Source organism: Leptonychotes weddellii, chromosome 2 (assembly GCF_054177405.1).
Source record: "Leptonychotes weddellii isolate Sample4059 chromosome 2, ASM5417740v2, whole genome shotgun sequence".
Classification (NCBI taxonomy): domain Eukaryota; kingdom Metazoa; phylum Chordata; class Mammalia; order Carnivora; family Phocidae; genus Leptonychotes; species Leptonychotes weddellii.
Window position 1 is genome coordinate 73,615,173 of NC_138370.1, and position 18,750 is coordinate 73,633,922.

At 43.7% G+C, this 18,750-nt stretch overlaps 1 protein-coding gene across 3 annotated transcripts in view; it reads right to left on the reverse strand.

The window, feature by feature from the left end:
* MGST2 (microsomal glutathione S-transferase 2) overlaps positions 1-14,981 on the reverse strand; it is a 17,275-nt gene extending 2,294 nt beyond the window's left edge. Inside the window, exons 1-3 of one of the 3 annotated variants that reach the window (XM_081811857.1) lie at positions 14,654-14,981; positions 9,853-9,952; positions 4,058-6,139 (exon numbers count right to left, since the gene is read on the reverse strand). In XM_081811857.1, the coding sequence (XP_081667983.1) occupies positions 6,058-6,139; positions 9,853-9,952; positions 14,654-14,711 (240 nt within the window). In that variant the 5' untranslated portion in view covers positions 14,712-14,981 and the 3' untranslated portion in view covers positions 4,058-6,057. The other 2 variants (XM_081811858.1, XM_081811859.1) reach the window with 2 other exon arrangements.
* Positions 14,982-18,750: the final 3,769 nt, after the last annotated feature.

The window sequence follows — 18,750 nt, forward strand, 5'->3', positions numbered from 1 at the left end:
CCTGGGTGGCTCAGTTGGTTAAGCGACTGCCTTCGGCTCAGGTCATGATCCTGGAGTCCCGGGATCGAGTCCCGCATCGGGCTCCCTGCTCGGCAGGGAGTCTGCTTCTCCCTCTGACCCTCCCCCCTCTCATGTGCTCTCTCTCTCCTCTCATCCTCTCTCTCAAATAAATAAATAAAATCTTTAAAAAAAAAAAAAGCAGGTGTGCCAAGCTCCCTTCCCCCACACACTGGTTGAGCAGAGAGAGCTCTGAGGACATGGATGGGGGCAGACCCCTTAGATGGATGGAGCATTGGCCTCTAAGGGGCCATGTGGAAGGCCACTCCACCAGGAACCCCCATATGGGACCCTACGTGACCAGGATATAAACTTCCATTGTGTTAAGCCACTGGGAATATGGGGTTGATCAGTTAGCACAGCTGATAGAATCAACTGGAAAAGAATATCATCTACATGATAAAACACACACAAAATAGAAATTAAAGAATGAGATTTTAAGAGCAAATATAAATAGAAGCTCCCAAATTTCCTCACCCTCACAGCAGATTACTTAGTGCACCCTCAGCATGGACGCATCACTTGGGAGAATTCTGACCTTAAACTCTTCTGAATAGCTCTGCTATGGGGCGCCTGGGTGGCTCAGTCATTAAGCGTCTGCCTTCGGCTCAGGTCATGATCCCAGAGTCCTGGGATCGAGCCCCGCATGGGGCTCCCTGCTCCTCGGGAAGCCTGCTTCTCCCTCTCCCACTCCCCCTGCTTGTGTTCCCTCTCTCCTGTCTCTCTCTCTGTCAAATAAATAAATAAAGTCTTTAAAAAAAAAAAAATAGCTCTGCTATTTGGTAGATTTCTAATAAAGGCACAACAGGAGACTGTGTATGACACTCTTGTTCATAGAAAATGTGAACCAGCTACCGAAGGGAAAAACCTGATTAGCTAGAGTACCTTTCTAATAATAGAACAGGTTTAAGAAATAAAAACAGACAAGGCCACTTAAAGGAAGCTTCTTAGGAGGTTTTCCTCTTTTGAGTTTTTGTTTGCTCCTTTTTCTTTCTCCTTCTGTCCGGGTAACTCATTCAGAAGCAGTGGCCTGCCCGCTGCCATGAGCGGCTTGCTCTATTAGCAGATGACCCAGCCTCAGTCTGCTGGCTTTTGACCCTGGAAAGTCTTTTCGATTATTACACTGGCTGAGGGTCAGAGCAACAGGTTAATATGCTCAGCAAAGGTTCACGGATGAAAGGTGCTGGAGCTAATCTTTCTATATAGATTCTTAACTATCTGAATTGCTCCTTGTCGAGCAACCCTTGTGTGGGAACACCAGAGGGCAGTTACCACAGATAGCAGAAGGGCAGGATCCAACCCCCATTCAGGAGTGCTGCTGCTAAGCACCAGGATGAGCAAGCAGATAAGGGAGCGAGGCTCGCAGCTCATCCACATTCCTGCTGCTTCTCGTCCCCCCACCACCTGAGACTCAGCCAGCTTGGGTGACAGAGCTATTTAGTGTTGGCATGGACTGACCGTTGGTGTCCCTCAAAATTCATATGTTGAAGGCTTAACCTCCAGTGTGGCCGTATGTGGAGTAAGAAAGTAATTAAGGTTAAATGCGGTCAGAAGGGTGGGACCCTGATCTAATGGGATTGGTGTCCTTATAAGAAGAGACACCAGAGAGCTCTCCGACACCCCCCAGACTCACTCTGCCCAGCCCCTTCTCTGTCCTTGAGTGCACACACCAAGGGAGGAGATGGCAAGAAGGCAGCCATCTGCAAGCGAAAAGAAGAGAGCTCTCACCAGAAATCCAAGCAGCCAGAACCTTGATCTTAGATCAAGATCTTGATCTTCTAGTCTCCAGAAGTGTGAGAAAACAAATGTCTGTTGTTTAAGCCACCCAATCTGTGGTATTTTGTTCCAGCAGCCTGAGCTGACTAATACAGATGGTTTGTGGAGGAGGTTGCTACAGTTTGAAGAGCTCATCGTTTAGAGTCATTCTCTCACCTCGGGGACCCCTAGCCCTTTCTAACTCAGTGGATAAGTACACCTTAGGCTTTCAGCTAATATCATATCTAAGATGGGTGCTCTTATAAGAAAAATGGGGATATGGTTACTGTCTCTCTTTAACTTATTTGTACTTATTACAAAAATAGGTGACCCACATTACTTATAATCCCAGTGTTGCACAATACCTGAAAATTTTTCTTTGTGAATTTTCCTTTCTCCATAGTCTCTAGACATACATTAGATCCACTAGTTTTAATCTCTAAATTTCAGGATCTGAATTCAAAGTAACTATAAAAAGTAAGTGAAACAGCAAAAACAAAAAATTTACAGCTATAGCAGCGTAAGAAGAGGGTAATATTTCTAAAGAATGCCCAGATTCACGATGATTGGGTTTACTTGTGACAGCCTAATTCTGGAACAGGAACTGAAAAATTCAATATTAAGCAAATAGGGGTGCATTCAAAGAACCAAGCGAGAGGAAATTCTTCTACCTTACCCAGCACTAATGAAACCATTGTTGGGACACTACATATACTCTAGGCTTCAGGTTTAGAAATAATACGAAAAATCTTAGTCTAAAGAGAACAACCAAAAATTTTTAATGGTTGGGGGAAAAAAACTGAAGAATTATTACTACCTAGCCTCAAAATACAGAGATGAAAGATAATAATGGTCCCCAACTGTATGAAAAAGAGTGGGGTCATTAGCGGCTATTCTTCTCTTCTGGTGAGAATAGAATCAGAGGGAATGTACTTAAATTGCAACAAGATCAAGGTATTACTTGGATCTACTTTTTAGATTTATAAAAACCTTCAATCTAAAGGGATCAAGGTACTCAAATTAGACTAGATAAAATTTCCTAAGCTTAGCAATAACATGAAGGAATGGCCCTTGTTGAGACTACAGTTGCTTTGTTCACAAGTTTAAAAATGGATTCTGGCAAAAGACTACAAAACTCTAGAGAGAGTCCTCTCTAAGGCCCTCTCTATAGGAAGGGAAGAGGAACTGAATGGGGAAGAGGCCCTGGGCTGGTAATATGGGTAAACTGGGCCCCATAATAATCACCTCTGCTTGGCAAATGAATATCCAACCTGAGGTGAGCTCGAGACAGGAAATAGGTTACTTCCGTGGTGGTCAGAGGGACCTCAAAGTGATTGTTAGGAGATGTCAGTTTCCACTTAGAGAAAGGATTAGTCCTAACACCAGGCTTCTTGGCCATACTAAGGATAAAGCAGGAGGAAAAAAGAGTAGGGGAAAAGACAGCATTTCTGGTCTAGCCACGATTGTAAGACCCTCAAGAGAGGCTGAAGGACTCAATGCTTTGGTTCAGGAGAGCCAGAAAAGAAAGTGCATTTCCTCTCAGGGATTTGCAGAGCTCAAGAGAGCCTACCCTTGAAGACAAGAATAGCCAAGTAGGCTTTGGAATGACCTGGTTATTCCAGGGGATCCTGCCCTAACTACCTCAGATAAAATCAAAATGGCTTCACTAGCAATGAATTCAATCTGATTTGGCCTGACTTACCTAAACCTTATAGTCTAAGCAAAGATTTGGTCTAGTGCTATGGAACAGCTAAGAAGAAATTCAGGGAAGTGAATAGGCCATCCCCACTCACCCTTCAGAGAGAACCCAGGACAATTATTACTATGCTCTTAAGGGTATTTTATGACTCCTCACTCCCTCTGCCCTAATTATTGGCCATTATTTTTTAACCCCTCTTCATTCTGCAGTGATTAATCAAACAGAACAAACAAAACACTTCTAACAAGGAAATTAGGTGTGTATATTTTTTTTATAAACAGAAACTTAAGAGATATACTTCCAAATGGTGTCCAGCTATAGAAGAGAAGAGAGAGGGGGTGCCTGGGTGGCTCAGTCAGTTAAGTGTCCGACTCTTGGTTTCAGCTCAGGTCATGATCTCAGGGTTGTGAGATTGAGCCCAGAGACGGGCTCTGTGCTCAGCGCAGAGTCTGCTTGGGATTCTTTCCCCCTCCCTCCTCTTCTCCCCCTGCTTCTCCTCTTCCTCACTTCCACCCCCCCTCAAATAAATATATAAATCTTAAAAAAAAAAAGGAGAGAGCAATAACTTGAAAGAAATCAAATTTGTGGAAAGTATAAGAACAAACAGAACCAGAAGCAGCCCAAGGATTGAGCGTGACAGAAGCCCAACACTCCCCAACAGAAAGTTCTTAGATGACAGAAGACAATGTAGGAAGATGTGGAATTTCCTCCCGTGATGATTTGTATAAATAGTACAGTGTCTCCCAAACTTCAAGCATTAATATATCACTGTCAAAATTTTAGCATCACCATATAACACTATTTTTCTATAAATCAACTATATTTTTTTTACTTAATTTAGGGAGAATGAAATTTTATGAGTAGAAAAAGAATATCACTTTCTAAATAAAGTATAAAAATAAATCCCATGAGAACAAAATTTGCCAAGTTCTCATTAGATGCTGTTGATTGCTGAAGGCTCAGAGCATGAGACCCTCCTTCTGTCAAATGGAGAATGGATGTTCAAGAGGTGTTGAGAACACATCACGAGGACTCCATGCTAAACATGACAGAGTGAACCCATGTTTATTTCTTCTCCCTCCTGAAACCTCACTAAAATGCCAGTAAAGGAAAAAAATAGATATAAAGTCATCGAGAACAAAGAGAGTGGGAGCAGACACAGCAGTGGAAGAGAGATGTTAGCAAATTTCTGAGGAAGGACAGCACTCAGGGGAACAGGAGCTGAGCTGACAGAGTACAGACAGATGAAGCCTCAGTGCCTACAGAAGGAAGGACCAATGAAGACTAAGACCCTGCTCATCCCAGAACCCCAAGAGGCTCGGGAACTGGGGACTCCGGGTACCTTTGAGGCCAAAGGCTGAAAAGGAAGAACTGGTTGACAGACTATAATAAGGAGTGCTTTAGCTCCCCTCCACCTCTGAGCCCCATCCCTACTTCCCCATCCAGGAGATGGGAGGTCTATTGTCTAGAGAACTCGAACCGGAGAGTCACAGGGGGGTCCAGGAATAATGGAGGGTAGGGATAAAATTCTGTACTGAAAAGTGTGCGCACCTGCATACGTGTAGTGGAAGAACCTTCCTTTCTTCACCCACCACACTTTCAGGTTTCTAGAAGTGAGACCTATTATACACATCCTCCTCCCTCACCCTATACTTGCCTGTCCCCACTGGGGGCTTAAGGGTTTTCTCTAGAGAAACCAAATGGTCCCAGAAAGAGAACTGACAGATAATGACATTTGGGGCTCTCCAAAAAAAAAGCTGCTGCTCATCAGTCACCCTTTGGTGAAGCTGCCCACTCGGTAAGCCCCACCCATGCCCACAGAGCTTCCAATTCATTTTCTGATACTCTTTATTAAATTGGCACAGATAGCCAATCAAGAACCATTGACATTTGAGTAAAGCTTCTAAGATCTCCCTTGCTCAGATTTCTTTGCTGGACCCTTGTCTTCTTGACTTCTAAGGCTGATTCAGTCCTTGCTCCTCTTCTCTCCTTTACCTACACCCACTCCCTTAAAGAGTTCTTCCAAAAAAAAGAGATTTCTTCCAGTCTTGTGGTTCTAAATCATCTTTGTGTGCCAATGACTCTTGAATTTATATTTCCAGCTCAGATCTCTCTGCTGAGATCTCTCTCTGTCGAATGGAGAATTCTGAAATGCAGATTCGTATATCCACCTGCCTGCTCTCTCTCTACTCAGATGTGTAAACAATGTACTAGGCTATTTCCGACGCAACAAGAAAGGATCCAAGTAGCTTAGTGAATGACAATGCTTACAGCCTCTCCTTAGCTGTAGCCTAAGTCACATCTCGGACACAACATGTCAAACAGAACCTCCCAGTCGTCCTCCCAAAACTGCTCCTCCTGCTGCCTTCTCTCTTTCTGTTGTCTCTCTCTGTTGTCTCTTGGGATGCTTGGGCCAAATCTCTGAGGTCATTCTTGACGCCTCTCACACTCCGTATTTATTATGTCAGGAAATTCTCTTGGCTTTATCCTCAAAACATATCCAGAATCTGACCATTTCTCACCATCTCTACTGCTACCTCCCTGGTTCAAGTTAGCCTTCCAACCGAATTTCCTGCTTCTACCAATGCCTCCATGTAGACTGTTCTCAGCAAAGCAGACCAGGTGATCCTTTTAAAATATAAGATCGTGTTACTCCTCTGCTCAAAACCTAATAATGACTTTCTCTTTCACTCAGAGAAAAGCCAAAGTCCTTACAACGGCTTTTAAGGCCCTACATGATCCATCCATTACCTTTCTGACTTTACCTCCTACCACTTTGTCAGCTCCTTCTCTCAGCCACACTGACTTCCTTGCTAACCCACCAGGCACATTCCCGCTGAGGGTCTTTGCACTGGCTAGTCCCTCGGCCTCAAGAAGGTTTCCTCTGCATGTTCACATGGCTAACTTTTTACCTACTTCAAGCCTTTGCTCAAGTGTCACCTTCTCAGTGGGGTCCACACTGACCACCCTAAATAGCAATCCACCCCTCTGCCCCCTTACAATGCTCTCCTTTTTCTTAACACTTACCATCTCTTGCATAATATAGTATTTTCTTATAATATTACCTGTTTACTTTCTGTCTTCTTTGACTATAAGGTAAACTTCAAGAGGGCAAGGATCTTTGTCTAATTTTTTCACTGATAAACTACGGGAACAGTGCCAGGCATATAGAGGTGCTCAATAGATTTTTAATGGGCAAATAATAAATAAAAATGAAAGACAGGGGCTAAAATTGACAAATAAGTAACTTGGAAAAAACAGAAATTATACAAAAAATTTTTTAGTATATGTGCTGCCAAAGCGAGCACTATACAAAAAATTTTTTAAAAACATTATCATTAAAATCTTCAGATAAAAGAGATTAAACTGTATCCATAAAACAAAAAAGGGATAATTTAATAGCAGCAGCAATAACTGAAGAACAAAGAATAAAAATTAATTCTTAGAAATTAAAATTGATATCTGAATTTTTTTTTAAAGATTAGTAAACAGAAGTTCAAGAAATTTCCCAGAAAAAACAAAAGTCCAAGAAGATGAAAAACCAAAGATAAAAGAAAACTAGATGACCCATCCAGAGGTCAACATAAAACTAATATAGGTTTTAAGAATAAAGGAACAGGGGCACCTGGGTGGCTCAGTCATTAAGCATCTGCCTTCGGCTCAGGTCATGGTCCCAGGGTCCTGGGATCGAGCCCCGCATCGGGCTACCTGCTCAGAGGGACATCTGCTTCTCCCTCTCCCTCTCCCCCTGCTTGTGTTCCCTCTCTCGCTGTCAAATAAATAAATAAAATCTTAAATAAATAAATAAAAAGAATAAAGGAACAGAGAAAACGAAGAAGAGGAAATTTGGGGAAAAAGACATTTTTAAAAAATTCTAGAACAGAAAGACATGAGTTTTCAGGCTATAAAAAAAGCCTTATCTATGGTTCAGCAGAGTGAAGTCAAATGCCTCTAAGCAAGCACAGCACCATAACATCTTAGGACATTGGGATGAGGGGAAGATCCTAAAGCCTCCACAGTTTCCAAACAAAGAACTGGGAATTAGAATGGCACAGAACATCATGACAATATCAGTGGATACCGGAAAATAATAAAGGAATATTTTCAAAATTCTAAGGGTAAGGATTTTTAACATAGAAATGCATGCCTAACCGAGCCATCAATCAAATGTGAGGCAGAATAAAGGCATATTTAGAAAAGCAAAATCTCAAAATTTGACCAACTATTCACCCTCTCTCAGGAAACTTCTGCAGGGTATGTTCCACCAAAATGAGAGAAAACCAATAAACAGGAAAATAGGAGATCCAGGAAAACAGGCAATCCAAATCAGGAGGATATGAGGAAAATTCCTAGGATAATGACAGAAGGTCCCACAATGACAGCATGTAGCAGGTTTAAAAAGCATACTCCAGACCAGAGCAGAAAGATGGAGGACTCAAGCAGAAATGATCCAAGAAAAAAAACAAATGGTATTACTAGATGAATGTATTTGAATGTATTAAGAGAAGATTTTCAGTTCTGTTAAAGATTTGAGGATGAAACTAAGCAAACAAATAAACAAAGAGGCAATCATTAACCCCAGATAAAACAAAAAATTTCACAAGAAGGAGATGAAATCATAGTATACTATTTGACTCAGCTTTGAACATTACTTAGTTAATTACAATAATATAAACATTGGCTATTGGTTTAACTCAACAAAGTGATATAACTGTACTGGAAGGTGGAAGTAAGGAAATGAGGAAGTAGAGAGACATGAAATTTTTTCTTCCATAAAAGGAAGCTAATTGATAATGTCTAAAATTTGTGAATCGATAAATAGCAGTGAAAGCATAATGTTTAGAAATATGGAAGTAAATACCAAAAGTAGTAGTCAGAAGGGTGCCGATGGTTGTCTCTGGGGTTGGATTGGCAGTAAGGAGAGTTATTTGTTGCTTTCAAGCTTGTAATCTCACTTTATTTTCAGACCACATATGTGTATTACTCTGATAAAAATAAATATTGGAGTGTGGGACAGACTGGCACCAAACCAATGCTTTCCACTTGACATAATCATAAAGATTCAAAGACAATTGAAATGGAAATGAGTTTCTCATCATGTAGTTCAACATTACTGAAAATCGTATCTTGGGCATAAAGTTTCAGTCAAGTAAGAGATCAAGCTCTAGAGATCTGCTGTACAACACGGTACCTCTACGAACAATAATGTTTTATACATTTAAATTTTTTAAGAGGATATATCTCATGTTACATGTTCTTACCACAACAAAATTTTGTTGAAAAAAACATGTTTAGGCACCTCTTAAAATTATCTCTTCTATTAACATATCACACTTCCAAGCCTGGGGAATAGTCTGTGCAATTCTTGTTGAAGCAAAGAGATGGACAAGAGAACAATGCTGTCAGTTCAAGGATCACGACTTGCCCAAAGTGATTCAAGATGTAACAAAAATCTGAATAATCCAATCATCATTAAAGAAATCAAATTCCATAGTTGAAAATTTTTTCCATAAGGAAAACGTCAGTTCAGATCATTTTACAGGCAAATTCTAACAACTTTGAAGGAACACAGTCTCCCAGTCTTATTAAAGTTCTCTGAGAAAATCATTCTCTAACTCATTCCATGAGACTAGTATAATCTTGATATAAAAGTGAGACAAAGATCATAGAAGAAAGGAAAATTATAGGCCCACGTCACTCATGACATAGATGAAAAATCCCAAAATATTAACAAAAAAACCAAGTGACATATAAATGGTGACACATGCAATGTTTCTAAAAGCACTTATTTTGGGGATGAAATCTAAAGGGAGCCCTAGCATCTGCAGCAGCCAAATTCATGGTGTTTATGGTGGAACATTCTGTGTGCATCTGAAAAGACAAGATGATGAAAATCACTACAAGTATGTGTGAAATGGAAAGCTTTCTCATTCTTACAGGTTTGGAGTTTTAGGAAATGGTTCATGGGCAGAGGGTAAGACTGACCCATCTCTGTTCCATGTGGAAAGGAAAAATAAAGATAGAAAATTGATGTCATAGCTAATCCAGCTGGAGGCTATTGAACTCTCAGCGTACTCAAGGGACTCTTTAACCAAACTGCCATGCTTAGAGATGTATAGCAGTCTTTCTCAAGATCCCAGCCTTTTCTGTAAGTGTACCCTCTAGGTGGGTAGAGACTCCATGTACTAGATGCTTCAAGCTTCAAGGATCATGAGAAGGGGTTTGGCTGTGAAGCGCGGTTTGTTCCAGTGGGATACCTTCTCTGTACCTCTTTCCCCAGATCAGAATTCTCTATATGTGCTAGGCCAAGACCCCAGAAGGGTGGGGGAAGCGTTACTTACTGTGCACGAAATATCCTTTCAAACTCTGGTGACCCAGAGACTGCTGGGGGTGTGACTTTGTATTTTAATCTTGCCTTTCCTACATGCAAAGCAAAATAACCTGCAAGTATATAGAGGGATTAATGATTAAAATGTGACACATCACTATTGATTAGAAAAACACAAATTTAAATCATAATTAGATACCACTACATACCTATTAAAATGTGTAAAATTAAAAAGACAAATCATATCAATTAAAAAAGAGAGGTAAGACTCAGCCAGAATTCTCATACACTCTGGGGGGAACATAAAATGGTACCATCACTTTGGAAAACCATCTGGAATGGATTTTTTTAGTTAGACATACATAGACCATATAGCCAATCATTCCACTCCTCGTTATTTCCTCGAAATTAAATCGTATGTCCATACAAAAACTTGTACACAAATATTCACAGCAGCTTTATTCATAATAGCCAAAAATTAGGAACAACTCTGCAATTGTTAATTTTATTGTGTCAACTATGCTAGGCCATGGTGCCCAGCCGTTTGGCCAAACACCAGTCTAGATGTTTCTGTGAAAATATTTTTTGGATGTGATTAACATTTATATCAGTAAACTCTGAGTAAAGCAGATTACCCTTCTTCGGTGGATGGGCCTCATCCAATCAGTTGAAGGCCTGAAGAGAAAAGCCTGAAGTTCCCCAAAGAGAAAGGAATTCTGCCTCCACACTACCTTCAGGCTCCATAGTGCAACACCAATTCTTGCTGGAATTTCCAGCCTTCTAGCCCGCCCTGCAAATTTCAGAGTTGCCAGCCCCCACAATGGCTATGAACCAATTTTTTAAAATAAATGCCTGTGTGTGTGTGTGTGTGTGTTGTATTGGTTCTGCTTCTCTGGAGAACCCTAACATAAATGTTGGTCAACAAGCTAATGGATAAACAAATTGTGGTATATATCCATATAATAGAATACTATTTGACAGTAAAAAGGAATGAACGATTGACACATAAAACAACATGGATGAACCTCAAACATATTATGCTGAATGACAGAAGCAAGACCAGAAGAGAATAGTACTGTATAGTTTCACTTATATAAAATTCTCAAAAATGCAAATGAATCCATAATGACATAAAACAGATCATTGGCTACCTAGAGAGGACAAGAGCCAGGAGGGAGGGTCACAAGAAAACTTTTGGGAACGATGCCTCCCTGTCTGACTCAGTTTCCCTACTATGAAATGATTATGACTTTGTTCTCCTTCCTTGGCCACATTTGTTGCATTAGATCATCCAAGCCCAATGCCAGAGTCACTTACATCTGATGACCAGCCCTGTAAAGCTCATTGGCTTCCAGACCCAGGCTTCCTCCTTGGTCAGATATTCTCACCTCCTGTTTTTATCACCCTCTTTCTGCCTCATAATTAACTCTGGGGTCTATGACTTCCCTTTAGATTATTTCTTCTGGTTTCGGTTCCTTACCAGTTCTCTCCAACACAATTCCAGTCTTGCTTATTTTAGTACCTACATATCCATTTCCTACTTGCTCATGTTTCCAAACTAGTTTCCTTTAGCGCACCATGCTCCTAGCTTGTGTGACAGTCTTAGGCGTGATGCATTTCCTCCTGACACCCCATACTATCTCCCCTCTGACAAGTCACTAAATAGTGAGCCTGGTTCAGTAAGGGCTCACACAGCAGGCCTCTTCCCACCCCCTGACTTCCTCTCTGCTACAAATAAACCGTTGCTCAGGATTTAAACGCTGTAGCTGAACATCTAAAGTGTATAAATGCTTAGCTGGAGTCTCTCATTCAAACTGTAGTGCCACGCTGAAGCCAGACAGAGCAGGGTGAAGATCCGGAAAATGTGGGACTGAGCACTGTTTCCAGCCCTGGCTAAATACTCACGAGGCAGCACAATTCTGGGGGGGCCGACGAGTCATGAGCCCCGCTGGAGCCAAAGAGGAGATGTGTCTGCAGAGGGGAAATAGGAAGGCTGTTCTGTACCCTGCTGCCACCATGGCCCCACGGCCTCAGAGAAAACACTTGGTAAGGCTTCTTGCTTCCATCTGTAAGATGGAAACAATGAAAGGTGTGCGCTCCTTGATTTACACGTGGTAAATGGTGCAAGAACCCAGAGCTTTGAAATGAAGCTGTATGTGAAAGCCTCGAAAGTGCCGCCTTCCTCCTGGCTGTGCGTAGCACCTGGGCGCACCTGGCCACACCTGGCCACACCTGGCCACACCTGGCCGCACCTGTCTGCAGCAGCGGCGACCGTGAGGAACGAGCTTCCGGCAACGGCAGGGGTGTTTGAATGCTCCCCCCACGCCCAGCCCACCCACAGCCCCGGGAAGAAGGATTCAGTTGGGCCATCGTCTCCCCGAGGAGGAGAAGCCCTTTCTGCGCTTCCAGGTCTGGGGCCTTAGAGAGACCGTGGCGACCGCTGGGATCACATGAGGAGGGTGGAAAGGCTGGTTTACCTTTTCTGGACGGCACCATTTTATTTCCCTCCCTACCAGTCGCCTAAAAACTACTTGGGAATACTCTCCTTTTGCTATGCCTGTCTTTCCTCTTTTCTTCACTTTCTCCGGAGGGATGTATGTATGCTGGGGTGAGTGAATCGAGACACCCCCTCCCCCTGCCCCAGCCATAGCTCAGCTTCTTGACTGTGTGGCTGCCTCTCAGTCCAGCGGAAACTTCTTTCTGTGCGGAAGCAGCAGAGGATGGGGACTGACCATGCTAAGCACCAACCCCAGGCCAGGCACCCTGGTGGGCATTTCTCACCCAGCGTCCCGCTTAACCCTCTTTGATGAGGACATTGAAGGACAGAATATCCTGGCCAGGGGCACCCAGCTGATAAGTGGCTGAGCTGGACAGATAGGAGACTGTCTGTCTTCAAACCCTGACCTGCTTCTACCATGGTTCATGGTGTTCTTTCTCCATAAACACCACACTTTTGCAGAAGCAGCAAATTCTGGTCCTTAATGTCAACTCAACAGTTCTGTCTTCTCTTTCTCTCTTTCTCTCTCTCCCCGACCCAATCAGTAAACGTTCCCTGTCTACCACTGTTAAAAAAGAGACAACAGGCCCCAAATGGAGTTATTTGCACTAAGCTGATATCACGGAACTGAGCCTTAATCCCTCACTTAATGACGGTTTCAGCCTCTCCCAGAAGTGGAATCTTACACCAGCCAATCTGGAATTACCTGGTTAGCACTAGTGAGGCAATCGGCCCGATAGATAAATGCTATCTAAAAAGGTGCCCTTTGCCACAAACAATCCCCCCTTCTGCCTGTAAGTCTTTCATACTGTACAGCTCTCCAGAGCGCCTGTCTGTCTGCTAGATGGGATGCTGCCTGATGCATGACTCGTTGAATAACGCCAATAAGATCTTTACAACTTAATCAGTTGAATTTTGTCTTCTAACACCACCAACCACCACGGGCCCAGTCCCCTCTCCTCTCCACCCACTCCCACCCACCCCCACCTGACCTCTGGCCACAGTTCCCACTGTCCCCTGCACCCACCAGCAAACAGAAGCCTCTCTGTGAGGCTGACAGAGGCTCTGGGGCATCTGTGGCCCCCCTCCTGTGCTCCCTGCAGCACCAGGAAGGGGAAACAGGGATGGTATGCTTCCGGGGAGGTGTATGTGAATCAGCGGGTCAGCACGGGGGGTGCCCGAGACCCAAGTGCTGCTTTAGTTGGCAATAAACATCCTGCTCTACTCTAGAATGTGAATCAAACCACAAAATGTGTGTCATGGTATCCTATTTTCATAAATACACAAAACACACTGATTAGGCAAGACACTGAACATGCATGCAGGGTGGGACTTTATCCAAAGCTGTGGTCCCTTCATGCTGTGGCCGTCTGTGCACCCTGGCTCTGCACCCCTTTCCTGGGAGGCGCACACTTAGAAAAATAAAGAAATATGCACGGTTGGTTCCTAGTCTTGCTCCCCAGTGTCCAGACCCTTTTTCCCATTTAGCATGTTAAGTTGATATCATAGATAAGATGATAAGAATTGAGCAAATGTGACCCCCCCCCATGGAGCAAATGCTCTTTACATAACCAGGCAATTGATATACCCAATAATCCTAGTGGGAAGGTGCTTTAAGGTTTCCAATTCATCACCTAAACTGAAGCTCGTATTTCTGCACATTTCTTTAAACCTGATCTGATTATCATACCTACCGTAGGCAGTTCATTTTTAAGAAACATTAATTAAAAGATCAGGGTTGGGGCGCCTGGGTGGCTTAGTCGTTAAGCGTCTGCCTCGGCTCAGGTCATGATCCCAGGGTCCTGGGATCGAGCCCCGCATCGGGCTCCCTACTCCGTGGAAAGCCTGCTTCTCCCTCTCCCCCTCCCCCTGCCTGTGTTCCCTCTCTCTCTGTGTCTCTGTCAAATAAATAAAATCTTTAAAAAAGTAAAATTAAAAAAAAATAAAAGATCAGGGTTCAAGAAACCACAGCCATGGTCTAAAGCAGGTAAGATGTTTCCGTTGGAACACTCCGAATTAGTGTGGATAGACCTCTTCCATCAGGTTAGCTGGTGCTTTTCTAACACCCATCTGAACTGGGCTGTGGGTTGTAACCACAAACGTGGCAGAATCGCTGGGCTCAGAGAGCCTACCTCGGCCCCTTTTCGAGAACTATTCCCTGGAATGTTCCAAATCTCTGTCTCCAGGGAAAGAGGCGTGGATGACCCGACCCAGAGTAGACTATGCCACCAGGAAATAAGTATGAACCTCAAAACCAGACCTCCCTCCCCCTGCCACACACACACACACACACACACACACTGCCTGAGACTCTTACTTTGTTGACAGGCCGACAGGACTGAGACAGCAGCCAGCAAGATTGAATGCCCAGCCATCTTTCACATGGAACGTTCTGGTTCAGGGAACTATTTGTCGAAATCCAGGGGATGATAACAGGCACTTTCGACTTTGTAATGTTGACCTTCCTTATAAGGTAAACAAAGCCGGAGGAGAGAAAAAAAAAAAGGCCGATGCAAACGGCGGGGTGACCTTTGCTCTGGAACAGGAATTGGGAAGGCAGGTCGATCTGGAGCTGCCAGTCACAGATCTCTATCTGGCCGGATTGCTGCCTCCCGAGCTTGCTGGAAGTCTCTCTCCTCCCTGGCGCTGGGGCCGCTGCTCAGCCTGCGGGATTAGCCAGCCCTCTAGCAGCAACACCAGAAGGTAGACTTTCTTCTCAGCCAATTCGGAACCAACTTCCCCTCCCCCTCTCCCAACTCCCCGGACCCTCGAGTCTCTTCCCCAACTGCAAGGCCCAGCTGAGCCCTTGCTCACTTCTTGTGGGAAAAGAGATGGAAGCATTTACTTAATCCCACTGAGATTTACGGCTCATTTAAGTGGATTCTAACTTTATTCTCCAGTAAGTGGCAGAACTTAGATTTGAACCTGAGTCCAGCAGATTCCAGTTGTGCAACCCCCCCCATATCCTACTGCCTCCCACTGTCACCTTGACTCTCCCATGGGCATGGTGACCATACATTTAAAAAAATAATAAACTAAAGTGTATGTTCTGAGAAGGAAGAGGGCCCTTAGGGGAAGAAGTGGAGCAATAGTTTAAGTTGACTTTTTTTTTTTTTTAAAGATTTTATTTGATAGAAAAGGAGAGCGGGGGGTGCCTGGGTGGCTCAGTTGGTCGGGCGACTGCCTTCGGCTCAGGTCATGATCCTGGAGTCCCTGGATCGAGTCCCGCATCGGGCTCCCTGCTCAGCAGGGAGTCTGCTTCTCCCTCTGACCCTCCTCCCTCTCATGCTCTCTGTCTCTCATTCTCTCTCTCTCAAATAAAAAAAAAAAAAGAAAAAGAGAGCGGGGAGGAACAGAGAGGGAGGGAGAAGCAGACTCCAAGCTTAGTGGGGAGTGGGATGTGGGGCTCGTGGGGCCCGTGGGGCTCGAGGGCCTTGATCCCAGGACCCTGGGATCATGACCTGAGCCAAAGGCAGACGCTTAACCAACTGAGCCACCCAGGCGCCCCTAAGTTGACTTTTATAAGACACAGCACAACGGGCATCATGCCAGTCCGAGCAATGCCCCACACCACCAGGCCCAGTGCAGATCCCTCCCTGGCTGGGGGCTTCTCTACAGAACCCATTTATCATAGCCCCTCCCCTCTGTTAACACAACCCTTTTGCTCCTTAAAGATGCTGCGTCCTACAAAATAAAGTTGGGGCCCCGTTCTCATCTCACCCCCCAGCTCACTTAGAGGGAGCCCCAGGGCCAGCAGAAGGCCTATGTGCTTCAGCCTCACCCAGGTTTGCACTTGGGCTCCCTCCCCTGGCGCTCAGTGATGAACAACCTTGCCCAGGATGCTGAGCCTGAGCCTCAGTTTGATAAGATGGGCTAATAAGGGCTGAAGGGACACAGAAGTGCTATAGGGCTGTTATGAGGATTGAATTAGTTAACATTTATCAAGCACTTAGCACATAGCATCCAAAACTGTGTTCGGGGTTTGTTAAATAAACACACAAAAGGGCTTTATGTAAGGGGCCAAGGGCGGGCCACCCCAAGAGGGGCCACTTTGGCATGAAGATTCAGTTAAACAGCAGTCAAATCCAGCAGATTCAGAAAAAGCTCTTTATCTCCCCCCCTCAACTGCCTAAAAATAATTTAGAGAACCTGCTTCAGGAAGCGAGGTATCACTGTAGATAACCACAGTATGATATGTATTAGGTGTGGTAGATAGAGAAGAACTTAGTCAGGCCTGTTTGATCAGAGTCCTCTATGTCCCATTTTTTCTGTATGGCCCAGCGAACCCTTGTTTACCCAACATTTACCATTTTTCATCTTCCTGTGAAGTGCATTCCCTCCCTTTGAAGTCCCAGACCTCTACCCCCTTCTCCTTAGTTCAGAATGACATGTATACGTCATTTTGCCTCTTTTTGGAATTTCCATGTTTATCAGGATTCCTCGGATGTGCACCATTAAATGTGACTTTCTCCTGTTAATCTGCCTCAAGTCAGTTTGATTCTTAGTCCAGCTAGAAAGACCCTTGAGGGGACAGAAAATTCTTGCTCTCCATCAGCATCTAGAAAAGTACTTAGCATATTATGTACCTAATGTTAAAAGATATATTTTTTTTTAAAGATTTTATTTATTTATTTGAGAGAGAGAATGAGATAGAGAGAGAGAGCATGAGACAGGGGAGGGTCAGAGGGAGAAGCAGACTCCCTGCCGAGCAGGGAGCCCGATGTGGGACTCGATCCTGGGACTCCAGGATCATGACCTGAGCTGAAGGCAGTCGCTCAACCAACTGAGCCACCCAGGCGCCCAAAAAGATATATTTTAAAAGGTAAAAATCATGCCTCTCATACAAATATAAAATGAAAACACATCAAAGATTTTATCAAATTCATTAATGAGGGAACCGAGATGACCTTTTAACTAGTTCAAAGGAAAATTTTAAAAAACCACACATATATGGTGTTAAAAAACAAAACTCAGCTGAGTACATGTTAAAGACCCTATTGGCATTATTCAACTACTCATGCATCCAGCAGACAGGAAGGAGCTCTGAGGAGCTGTACGAAATGAAAGACTATTCTAGGCAGAAGGGGGGTGGAACAAGGAAGTTAGACCAGACAAAAAGTAAATTGCTTCTTGCAAGGTTACTTTCCTTTAGGGCATGGCAGGGGTTCATCAGGCAGATTACTTAACTAATCCTGATCAGGTGATTCCTGATGGACTAGTTTAAGATTCCATTTCTCCAAGAGCTGAAACAGTCATTAAGTTAAGTCTCTGTTGACGTGGGACTTAGCGTAAGTGACTCTATTTGGGGCTGGTTGTCTTGTTTTTAACAATAGGGAATAAGGAACGCTAAAATTAATTTACAAAGAGTTGCACACCAGGTCTGCTCACAATGCCCTGTTGGTCCCTTCAGGTTCCCTCTGCCCTCATTTGTTTTGAAATCACTGAAGAGGACAGTTATGTAAGAAGGCAGATCCTAGAAGTTCAGGACAGCACCGGAACTTCCTTGTGTATTTGATTGAATGGTTTTGGCCTTCAGTACACGGCAGGGATTCTAAACTGCATCTGAACTCGCATCACTGGATACTAAAATAACCCCCTCAAATGACAGGCCTCAAAGAAGAGGTCTGGGCTGGGCCCATGGGCACACGGAGGCTCTCACAGGGAGAGGATTGCTCCGAGAAAGAGAAACAGCAGAAGGAAGAGGGGAGCCGGGAACGGGGCCCCTCGCCGATGACCACAACCTTTAGGTGTTTATAGCTCCTGTTTTGAGAAACTCGGGTACATCTATACTAGGGAACTAGTTTGGAAAACAAAACAAAACAATTCCAGAGTGACCTTCTTTGGTTCCCACTGATTTGCCTTCTTCCCACTTTCCAGACCAATCTTGAGATTCCCTACTCACTTTTCCAAGCCAATCCCAGTCAGTCCCCAAATCCAGATCCTAAGAGATATTGATACAATAAAAAAAAAAAAAAGTGCTCAAATGCTTTGAAACCCATGCATTCATGTGTAATCTGCTTTGATAGATATTAAAAGTTGGTGGAGTTTTTGCTTCTAGGAAGGTGTAAAACAATGAAGTTCTAAATAATGAAATGTTCATCACCTTCTGTGGTGATAAAACTTCCAGATGATCCTACGGTTGAAATACTGGCAGAGCATGAACAAAAACCAGCAAAAATGTGAGTTTCTCTGTACATTTTCTGGATGGATTAAAGATGAAAAGCATTGCCCCCACAGATCCTTCTGGTAAGTGTCCCATCCCTTACGTTTTTGTAAGAAAAGAAAAACAAAAGGAGAAGCAGCATATTGGTAATTATAATAAAGTGGGGTTTTTTTTAAAGATTTTTATTTATTTATTTGACAGAGAGCGGCAGGCAGAGTGAGGGGGGAAGCAGACTCCCCACTGAGCAGAGA